The 11,961-nt window shown below is 34.4% G+C and overlaps 1 protein-coding gene across 4 annotated transcripts; it reads left to right on the top strand.

Annotated features, from left to right (window-relative positions):
• The first annotated feature begins 4,374 nt into the window (after positions 1–4,374).
• Positions 4,375–7,473, top strand: LOC112018538 (protein FLX-like 3). Of its 4 annotated transcripts, none has more exons than XM_065762847.1 (5): positions 4,375–4,507; positions 5,859–5,955; positions 6,045–6,581; positions 6,764–6,909; positions 7,021–7,473. In XM_065762847.1, exons 3-5 carry the CDS (start codon positions 6,055–6,057, stop codon positions 7,140–7,142), a joined length of 795 nt encoding a protein of 264 aa, XP_065618919.1. In that variant the 5' UTR covers positions 4,375–4,507; positions 5,859–5,955; positions 6,045–6,054; the 3' UTR covers positions 7,143–7,473. The 4 variants fall into 4 exon arrangements, with proteins under 4 accessions (XP_065618919.1, XP_065618893.1, XP_023906835.1 ...); XM_065762821.1 differs by having other exon boundaries at positions 4,376–4,507; positions 5,836–5,955; XM_024051067.2 differs by lacking the exon at positions 5,859–5,955 and having other exon boundaries at positions 4,376–4,507.
• The last annotated feature ends 4,488 nt before the right edge of the window (positions 7,474–11,961 follow it).

Genomic DNA, 11,961 nt, shown 5'->3' with positions numbered 1-11,961 from the left:
CGACGTAAAACCTCTCCGCCGCCCTCCAAGCGGTCAATAATCCATTAGAAAATGTAGTTGGGATACATGAATAGTAATAGACCCTCCAAGCCTAATATACCTAGGTACCTAAGCCCTCCAAGCATCTTACTCCAACAAGGTTGCGCCTAACCTTTTCTTTTCTAGCTTACCGAATTTTGCTATAACCCATAGCATCAACCAATAACCATTGGTCCCTTCCAAACTGCTTCCCTTAGCACCAAATGTACCTTCTCACAGACGTGGGTGTGATGAGAAAAGGATTTGGCCAATGACCTCTCAAGAATGTATCAATGGAGAGGAAGAGAGTAGAGAAATTTGTAAAGTCTCTTAGTGAAGATTAGGGATGAGACAGTCTTATTTTTCTCTAGGGTTTCTCTCACAAAATTCTCTTTGGAAGCTCTCTACATTTCGTGGGTATAAGGGTCTATATATAGTGATGTGTGTTTGGAATACGAAGAGTCAGTTTTTGCCAAACAGGGCTGGTTGGTGGCTTGGCCAAGTCGCGAGTTCAAGTTGCAAGGTAACGTCCTAATCAGCCTGGGACTTTTTTCCTGTAGTGCGATAGCTGGCGTGACCCTTCACCTTCCCACATGCTTCTCACGTGCACAGCATTTGGCAGCTTGCAAGCCACGAGTCAGTTGCGAGTCCTAGCTGCGAGTCTCTGCTTCTTTGCACAAAGACGAGCAATTCTTCACACTCTCTTCACACACTATCCTTACATGAATCCCACCTAAATACAGGGTTACTAAGTGCTAAATTACAAGGAAATTGGCATGGAATAAAACTAATAAGATAGTTGATAAATTTCAACCTTACATAACACTAAGTCAAAAGTAAGTGAAAATTCAAAATTTAGTACCTTCAATTGGTCAAACCTTTTTCTTGATCGATCGAAGAAGTAAAGAAATTCATCACAAAGTCACTGCCTCATTCAATCGATTCTCGATTCTTGTTTGATCAATTGAAAGAAATTCTCGATCGATTAAGACTTGTAAAACTGAATTTTTTCAGAATTTTCTGGTAACTATTTTTTACATTTTTATTATTTTCCATCAAAAACACCTTTTGATTTTATAAATGAAGATTTATAGATCAAATATTAAGGTTTTCAAGATCCAGATCAAGAACCCTAATATGCTAGAAACAAAATACTTTAATTCTAGCATTAACATAAACTATTTGTATGATATCATGGGAAGTATTACTACATTGCACTTAGTTGTAATCCTTAAAAAGTAATACCCATCAGATATTATTTCTAAACTATTTCAATAAATCCACTTGCAAGATATGTAGATGGTGTCCAACACTAATACAAACAACAAAAAATACACAGTACAAGACAAAAGCTACAACCGTGGCGTCAAGCAGCAATTAATATATCTCATATATTAATCACAGCACATGGTTTTAAAGTTTATAGAACAAAAACATTATGCAAAAAAAAACTACTGCAGAATTTTGAAACTCTAAGAAAACGGTTTTCTTTAATTCTAAAACTCAATTACATGTTATACAAGCATGATATCAAAGTTTTCTTTGATACCAATTGTTGGAAAAACTAGTTTTACATCACATACAAAACACGCAACGGAAGCAACATAAGGATTTACTTCATTCATGAGAGATAACATATAACCTTGAACTCTAGAACAAAGAACAAAAAGCGTACCTTAATGCAGTGAAATTCAAAAAAAAATACTTGAGAATACCTTCAATCTTCATCCCAATTCCACGTAGTGCCCAAGATAAGTGGTCACTCAATTAGTTCTTAAGTACTTTGATTTTCCAAAAGAAAAGTGTATTCAAAAGATACTACAGAGAAAAACTATATTCTCTTCTTTTAATCATACATACATCTTAATTGTCTTGGCAGTTACTTTATTTAATAACTCTTATTAAATAAATAATCGATTATCTAATTGAGTTAGCCTTTTGGCCTAGCCCAATTGGGCTTAAGGGTGTGATTTGGGATGGGAACAAAGGGACTAATGAGGCTCTAGCTCAAATGGGCTTCAAACTTATCTATCAACTCTTGACAAGCTACAAGCTCAAAGTTACTATTAATTATATAACAAGTACTATTATGGAAATATAATTGCACTCTAGGCCTTATTAGTAAATTATATCCCAAGACTCTAATATGATATCATTTGACCACTCCATGAAATATCCATAGTGAACAAGGTCATAATAAACTATCACTTTGTAACAACTATTTTATTCCTTAAGTCCCCAATTTAATCTTTTAGTTATTCATATTTATGAAATCTAATTTCAATAAATATATACTTTAGTAACTCTTTACTAAAGTGGCTAGCCCTAAATAACTAGTTCCAATAAAACTTATCTCAAGGGGATATTTCGTGTCTCTATAAAAGAGATTATGGATTCTATCTTGAGAATATGTGTTCTCTCAACACTATGTGTGGTCACCTACCTTACTGAGGTTTTGACCATTAAATTATACCTCACTTCTAATATATCAAAGTAACCTATATTTCATGATCAAGTTCACTATCATCTCTTGAGAGTCTATGAAATTAGAAGTCGTAAGATTTATTATTCAAGTAACAGTTGTTAATTGAATAATTAATCTCACAGCGGTTTAGTTTAATATGTCTTACACACTTAAGACACATCAACACATCAACTATACGTCCCCACTTCTATGATCAAGACAAACTATCTTAGTTGATATGTTATAGTCTTCGCAGATAAAAAACCTAATTTGATCACTGACTACAAAATACATTTTGAGTTTACGAGGAACATGTGATTTATATATTTTGCAACTAAATCAAATACAATGCATCTCAAGGACTATGATAATGTCCAATTAGTTCAATTACAAATAATCTCATATAATTAAAAATTTTAATTATTAATAACATGCCAATAGATTGGATTTTAGGGCACAAACCCTAAAAATTAATTGAAAATATAATTATTTTTTATTTTTGTCATTATTGTTGTAAGTCTAATAAGCTAAAATGCCGAGAAAAAAAAATGAAAAAAATATTATTAAAATAAAAGAACAATGAGAGATAGTAAATGCTGATGATGATGAAGAAAATTTTAATGAAGAAATAAATTTTCAAAATGATGAATATAATGATAACATTGACTTAGCTAAAGTTGATTAGACAAGATGATGAATGTGATGAAAATAATTTTTTTTTTTTAGGGTCATTTTTCATATATTATTGTTTTAATTTTAATAAATTTGAATGTGTATGTTGTAATCACATGTTAATTTGATTTATTTAGTTAGTTTGATAATTATTATTACATAATTAATGATTAAATTAGTTATTAGTAAAATATATTTCAAATTTATAATATATATACCCTTATATATGTATATTTATTTATTTAAAAAAAAATAGATTTTATTAAGTGTTCTTACCATACACTATATAGAAAAATTAAAAATCTATTCACAATATAATTCATTTTTAGAAAATTATGCCAATCACTATGTATAGTTGACCATAAAAATTGAAAATAAATTCTGATGGATTTGGACCTACCCCACTTAAACATTTTGTCCTTAATAAATGCTTTGTGATTCCTAACTCAACTGAAAAAAAACCTTTCCCAACACCATCCTCAAAGATATCAACATTGAGTATTTTCAGAATGAGTAATATTGTCACAATATTTTTACAACAAATTTTAAGTGACAAGTTGTTATTGACTGTTATAGATGAACAAAAAAGTAATTTAAGTTTTAGATTCAAATTATATATAATAATAATTTATCACTTATAATTTTTCGTGAAAATGTTGTGAGCATAACACTTCTCTTTCGGAATAACATTATTAAATATTTCCCCAACTTTTTTTTTTTGAAGAGAATTTCAACTTATGTCGTTCACTCCTAATGATACTCTTTATCATCAAACCAAAATACCAATCGATTTTTGGTGTTGGCATAGATTAAACTTCAGATATCTTATTTAACCATCAAAAAGTAATTTAAAATTAAAAGCAATCATTTAAAGTTTAGGGAACAATTCTCAATTTGGCCATGTAATAAATCAAAGGTTATGCGCAGGTCAATTTGATTATAGATGACAAGGTGTTACTGATTATTATTATTTATGGGTAAACAAGTAATTTTAGTGGTGTGCTTAAATTAGAAGAGATGTGTTATATTTACAATTTTTTACAACAAATCCTAAGTGATAAGTTATTATTGGTTCAAATTTAAAACTAGTAAGTAGTAATTAGTAACAACTTGCTATCTAAAATTTGTTAGAAAATTTTTCCAAAAAAAAATTATTTATTATGAAATTGTTGTGAACTTGGCATTAATACGTGCAATATATTCCAAAAAAAAAAAAAAAGAGAGAGAGAAAAATGAAATACGGAAAGAGTAAATTGGTGATTGGGGGAAATCGGCGAGTAGGGTGTAGGGCGAAGTGAGACCCAAACACAGACACTTCTCCCGTCCAAGAACTCTCAACTCTGATTCCTCCTTGTAAGTTCTATTCCTTCAATCACATTCAAAACACACAAACACCATAAAACAGAGTCGTTCGTTCCTCGCTGTTGTCAAGAATTCCTTTGTTGTAATAAACCCATCTATCTTTTTTCTTTTTATCAATTTTTATCTTCATTTTTGTTCTCCTTTTAACTCTTATACCATCCTTAAAAAAAAAAAAAAATATATATATATATATAGGTTTCCTCAATTAAATAATTTTGTACTTTAAGCCCTCTTTTTTTTTTTTTTTTTTTTTGCATTTTTTTTTAATTATTATTAATTGAATCTATATGAAGGGGTATGATTTGTTATTATTATTATTATGCAAGTTTTATAATGTCTTTTTATAACGCATTAGCTATGCTTTTGGGAAACAAATTAGAGGAAGGAAGCGTGGAATGTTGGTTGGAATCATGCTATAATTGTGATAAGCTTAGGGAATGAAATTGATTCGATAATTGTGTGATCAATATTGTAAATTGGAAATTTATAGATATGAATGTTGATGGATTTGAGGAGAGATGAACGTGTTCATGGAAATGCAATTCATGTTGGTCATATTGAAGTTGTTGACTAGGATTAGCTATTTGTTGTTTCACATAAATTTGAGGCGTGTGGAGAGCTAAGATCATTGCTTAGAGTTGTATAGAAATAAAGCTCATTTTGTTCATTTGCCGAAGAGTCTAATCAGATTGCTAGGTTTAGATATGTGCATATACCCAGTACCAGTTTAGCGGGATCATGTATTCCATAATGATTGCTCTTTATCATTTGGCCAATATGCCAATTCTTTTTTTATGAAGGTGAGATTTGAACTCAGGTCCCTTATTCAACAGTAAGAGACTCTACCTGTTTAGCTAACTAGGACTGTTTCAGTGGTTCCCAAGCAAGAGTAGTTTGTAATTTCCCCTTTGTTCTTGCCTTTTATTGTACACCATGACCATTTGGTGGAATTTACAGTCCTTTCTTTTTATGTAAGTTGACGCAGGTTTGTTTGAATTGTTGTATCATCCTTAGTTACTAGAAAGTATGTATCATCTTTAGTGAGGTGTTGAATGATAAATTAATCCTTTAGGTACTCAGTGGTGGAACATTCAAAATGATGAAAGTTTGTATTTCTTCTATGTGGACCTTATATTATCCTCTTTTGTGGAAGGTTAATTAGGTTGGTCATATATTATCCTCTTTTGTGGACCTTATATTTGAATAGACTACAGATTGATGTTTTCTTTGGGGATAAAACGATAGTGATCCATTAATGTGATAATCTTATGAATCTGGTGTTCTATGAAAATTGGAAGTCATTCTTATGTTTGTTGAAGATTGAATTACATTATGGGCGTAGTCAAGTAAGCATGGAATAAAGTGACAAGAAAGGATGTGCTGAAACCTTCTATGTAGAATTGTATTTGAACAGCTTTGTTCCTTGTGCATGGGACCAGGTTTCATCTTTTGCCTTTATTTGAAAATAGCTTGGACCTTGTGGAAAATATTCCTTGTCCTGTAGATGATGCTTATGTCATTTCTGCAGGAACTTGAGTATGTCAGGGAGAAACCGTATGCCTCGTCATCCTGAAAATTTCCGTGGTTTACGTGATGTCCCTCGGTCTGTTATGAACCGTGGACCAGGACCGCTGCCAATTCACCCTGCTGCTTTGGAAGATGAACTTGAAATGCAACATAGGGAAATGCAGAGGATAATTGCAGAGAACCGGCTTGTTATTGATGACAATACACATCTTCAAAGGGAATTAACTGCTGCAAAAGATGAGATTCACAGATTGGGGCAGGTCATTCCCAAACTGCAGGTTGAGAAAGAGGTACAAGCCAGGGAGTTAATTGAGAGAGGCTTAAAGCTAGAAGCTGATCTCCGTGCTTCTGAGCCTCTGAGATCAGAGGTTATGCAGTTAAGAGCTGAAGTTCAGAACTTGAATGCATTAAGACAGGATTTGTCTACCCAAGTCCAAAGACTCACACAAGATGTTAATCATGCACAAGCTGAGAATCAGCAACTAATTGCCATGTCAGCTGATATGGATGGGATGCGCAAGGACCTTATTGAGGCCAGGTTTGAAATAGAATTTCTGATATTAATACTTTTCCTGTCTAGTCCTTACCCCCTGTTTCAGCTCCCTTGTTATTCATTCTTATGAAACAGATGCTAGGACCATTAAAAGATGAATTATCATATACAATGCCAAATGCTTTCCTTTTCAACATGGTTGAATTTATCATGCAACATATTTTTAGGAGGGCTTATGAGTATGAGAAAAAAGCCAAAGAAGAACAACTTGAAATGAAGCAATCAATGGAAAAAAACCTCATTTCCATGGCTCGTGAAATAGAGAAGCTAAAAATAGAGCAGCTAAATACAGAGAGGAGAACACGAGAACTAGGTGAACTCTCTCTCTCTCTCTCTCTCTTATATTATCATTAGCTTGTGAGAGTATTTAATGTGCTAAACTCTAGAAAGAAAATTGGTTTTAAGCTCTCATAATTTTATATAGGTGGCGGGGGTTATGGAATGTTGAATGGAAGCCCTGAAATGAGATACCAAAGTGATATGTTTGGCTATGGCTATGGCAGTGGTTGGGGACATTACAATAAGCGTGACCCTCCTCGTCGTTGATATTTCCCAAAGACATCTTGAGATGCTTATTTTGGGTTTGCATGTAATGGTCTTAGCTTCTTGGTGATTGGACATATAGAGGTCTTCTACATGAGAGGAAGACAACAATTTTAGGCTCAAGTAGAATGATATCTTTCCACTCACTAGTTTAGATGGCCACTGCAGCCTTTTCGGTTTCAAGCAACATTTTTCTTTACTCCACTGGAATTGAGTTGACATGATACTTATTATTATGATTGCAGATTTGTACACAAATTTATTTTTAGAGATTGGTCCCAAAAAAACACTTAAATTCGGATTATATAGACTGGATGAATATTGTGTTATCTTATACCTCTAACATCAATTTTCTTCCAAAAATGAGAAAGCTGTAAGTCATTTTTTAGAAGCATGTTAATTTTTTTTGTAGTTTGTGGCAGATGTATACCTTATTCTGTGTAAATCGATTTAGGTTTATGTGAATGTCCAAAACACATCCATGGGGTTTTAGCCATGTATTTGTTGGATTTATCACTACATGGCTTGTTCATTCCTGCCCTTTGCCCCTTGTGTTAAAGTTACCACTTTGTGGTTGAAGTCCGGGAGTTAGCCTCTCCCAAAAAAAAGCGGGAGAGGGGGTAAGATTGTCTACCATAACCTCTCCCAAACCCCATAAAAGTGGGAGCTTTGTGCTCTGATTATAAGAAATGATTTTCAAGGCCATAATGAATGAGCAGTTTGTTCTACTTTTCGTTTCAGTTTGTCATAATCATTAGAAAGGTGGCACATGGCCATTCCAGCTTCAATTTGCTAATTGAGGTCAGAGGTTTTCCACATGATAACAGTTGCTACAAATGTTGTGACCCGCTGGCACAGCCAGTTATTGAAGAGCTTATATGAAGAATAAGTAGAAAATTTTATCCTATTACATTCCCATTGTAAGAGAGTCAATAAGGTCTAAACTCTAGCGGCTGAGATTTTAGTCTTAAATGTGCAGATCATATCCCTGCATAATTGGGGAAAATGGGCTTTTGCCCTTATTTTTTAAAACATTTAGCACAATGTCTCTGTTTTGAAATTATTATGCATTGTGTCTCTATTTTGAAACTCGATTTTCTAAAAATCGAGTTCTAAGTAAGTTTCAATCATCTGATCTCCTCCAGCGGCAAAAATTTACCTAGAACTTGATAATCATAAAATTGAGTTCTATGGAAAACTCGATTTTTAAAAAATTGAGTTTCAAAATAGGGACACGATACTTAATAGTTTCAAAACAGGGGCAATTTACTAAATATTTCAAAAAATAAGGGCAAAAGCCCATTTTCCCTTTTTTAAAATATCCGGCACAATTAGAAGGGGAATTGAGATGGAATTTGTAGAATAACACATATTTTGGTGGAACTTGTAGACGGAAATTTTTGTTGTACAAATTCCTTATAAGAATTCTAAAGAATTTTGGATTTCCACTCTGTCATTGCCAAATTCAGAATTTACTCCGAATAGAATTAAAGTTTGACGCAAATCCAAGCTAGAAATACCCCGTCCAAACAAACGATTAGAGTATTTGACATAATACACCGATAAAGTATTTTTAAGTCTTCACTTCTGTTTGCTTTCCAAAAAACAAGAAGTCTTTACTTCCGTTTGGTTTCAAATTGATAAAAGATTGTAGATAAAAGAAATGACCAAAGAGAACATAAGAAAAGTTCTTTGTATATGCGTGAAAAATAAGCATAAATACGTTTATCAATTCATTATATATATATATATATAAGCTGAAGCATAGTATTTATTGTTACTACGTTCCTATTAAGTCACATCAGCGGTCATGCTATTGGTCCCACTAGCTTTTTTCCTCCCCTTTCTTTTGCAATTAACATTTTCCCATTTATTACTCCATCACATAATATATATGTGTGTGTGTGTGTGTGGTGGGCCTCTTTTGCGTCTTGGGCTAGATTACTCCCACTATACCATGGCCCTGTGATTCTGGGTAGGAGAGTCGAGACTGGCCTAACTGAGACACACTTTAGGCTAGCTTGTGCACAAGTTTGGGTCATTCTTGTGTTGACACATCCTGACAGGAATCTTGGGCGTATTCACGTGCTCACGGCAGTAAAAACTATTACAAGCATTATAGCAGGAAAACACAATATGGCAAGATAACAGAAACACTTTAATTAAAATATTTTCTTCTAACAAAAATAATACATTAACAGTTTCACAAAGGAAAAAGTATCACAACATGATTACGGCAGGAATAGATTATTGACAAGAAGTCACGTTAGTCCTTAATCAAACATGACAAAAAGAAAAGAAGATTAGTCTGCTAGAGGAATGAGCTTGGCTCTCTGGCAGATTCAAGTCCAAAAAAGAGAACCAATCTCCAATGTGGGTAACCTTAGAGGGGAATTCTGCTGTAGAAGTTACTCACTTTGAAAAATTGACCTAGATGGCTTAATCTTAGACTCTTGACTTGTTAGAGAGTGGGCTATTGAGAGGGAAAGAAGTTGGTAGCCTATTGATGCATGCTTTTACTCCTATCACTCATATTTTCTTTCATCACTCTTGGTTTTCTGTTTTTCTTTCTTTCTCTTACTTGTTTTTCTTTGTTTTCTTCCTTTTCCTTCTCTCCCCCCCCCCCCTTTTAACTATGCATGTCTATGGCATTTTATATTGCCTACCATGACAAAATTTGCCATTTTTACCCCTTAACCGTCTTTGGCCTGTTGTGGGTGCCCTTCTAGGATTGCCTATTAATCTGTTGTCTACCCAGCTACCACCACTATACTATGTTGGCAGTGCCACACCTCATTACCAGAAAAAAGTGGTTTTTTGTTTTTTTTTTTGTTTTTTACTCCCCTTGACACTCCCATTCGGATAAGGGCTAGACTTATCCCTTACTAACCTCTATAGCATGCACCTAGTGATTCCAGCTCATGTTTACCTCTTTTGGGTGAGATGTCACCCTAGCAGGACATTTCTTCCAAAAGAGCTTAAGTGGGAACCCAAAATAGGCTCCCCCTTCTCCCCACCGCTAGACTCACCTCCGACCCATGGCCTACCTCCCTATATTGGCTAGGTACAAGTAGTGCCTGAGCCTTGTATGCATGCTCCACTTCCATGTGAGTTCATTGATTTTCTGGCTCTCACGCATTTGCCATTGCCTACAAGTTTGTCTGACTCTACTGCATGCTCTAGTGCTTGTTTAATTCTTGCGGCATGAATGAGTTCTTGGGTCTTCATTCTTTGCATCTCATATCTTCTTTGGTCTAGGCATTGCTTGGGTGTGGGTTTTCCTTCCTTTAATTCGTCCCATGTCCCATTTTCATCCTTTGTCCGTGGGCTGGCTGGTGCTCCTGCCACGCCATTGCATTGTTACTGCTATGATATCATTCACCCTTATTTGTCTTGTTGTTACTTCTGGGCTTACGGGTTGAAGCGCCTGCCATGCCAATTTCTAATATTATTCCTTCTTTTAATCTTTACTGCCCAGCATTCCTGCTGAGCCAGTCCATTCAACACCTAGGGCTTCCTCAACCGTCTTCATTCTTTAGGCCTTCTTAGCCCGTTTCATTTTTTAAGCATCCTTGGCCTATTTCATTCTTTCCTATCTCTTTCATTCCCATGGGCTTTTGCTAAATCCTTTGGGTTTCCCTGGCCAAATTACCACATCCTTTGCCTTTGGGTTTATTGCCCTGCGAACCAATCCCATTTACTAATTCCTTTCTTTGGGCTCCTTCGACTCTTTTTTTCTTTCTTTCTATTTCTTACGATTCTCATAGGCTTACTACTTCATTCTTTGGGGCTTCTTTGACCTGTTTGCTTTCTTTGTGGTCACTTATTATTTTGTGGGCCTATGAACCATTATTCCTGTCATTCTGGCCCAATGGTCTTTACTTTGCTGGTTTCTTTCTCCACCTTTTTTATATTGTTGGGCTTCTTCTGCCATTAGGCCCTTTTGTCAAAAATAAAAAAATAAAAAATAAGGGCATAAACAATATATATATATATATATTGCTCTCTCTCTCTCTCTCTCTCTCTCTCTCTCTCTTAACTATTTTTCCCTAATTTTTGTCCTATAAATTTAATTGACCTTTAATTCAAACTTCCTTCAACTCTGTGACTCTCTCTCTCTCTCTCTCTCTCTCTCTCTCTCTCTCTCATCAAGCAGTTATCTAAACTATTCAATTGCCACCCTATTATAATTTTTTTAAATCTACTTATTTGTTGCCTATGCAATTTTTCTACCCCACTTCTACAAATTTGGAAAGTCCCTCTTATGTGAGTTCTTTTCTTTTATTTTTTTTTATTTTTTTATTTTTCTATTTTTTTATTTTTTTTTTAATCCTCCATATCCTTTAGGTTTTCCCGGTTAATTTTGTTGGTGATGTTTCATTAGAGATCTCAGGTAGCAACAACATTGGTTCCCATAAACCAACAAAAATACTCTCAAAGCAATGGGGAAGAATACAATAAAAGAATTGTAGTGGGATCTAGCTACTATAGTTTATTTAATTCTCACTCTTTTAGAGCTCATGATCAGTGTTAATGCCCATTTTTGGCAAAGGGCCCAACAGTAGAAGAAGCCCAACAATAGAGAAGGTAAGGAAGGGAAAACGGTAAAATGAATAAGGAAACAAGCTCAATAGGTTGAAATGACAAGATTGATGGCCAACAGGCCCACAAGAATAAAAAGAGGTAAGGAAGAAGTAAATGGGCGGAGAAAGCCCAAGGAATGAAGTAGTAAGCACATGAGAATAATAAGAGGTAAAGAGGAAGTAAATGGGTCAGGGAAGCCCGGGAAATGAATTAGTAAACTCAATGGGCTGGCTTGAAG

This window comes from Quercus suber, unplaced genomic scaffold (genome assembly GCF_002906115.3).
Source record: "Quercus suber isolate HL8 unplaced genomic scaffold, Cork oak 2.0 scaffold_2, whole genome shotgun sequence".
Lineage (NCBI taxonomy): Eukaryota > Viridiplantae > Streptophyta > Magnoliopsida > Fagales > Fagaceae > Quercus > Quercus suber.
This window is presented reverse-complemented; position numbering and strand designations above follow the sequence as displayed.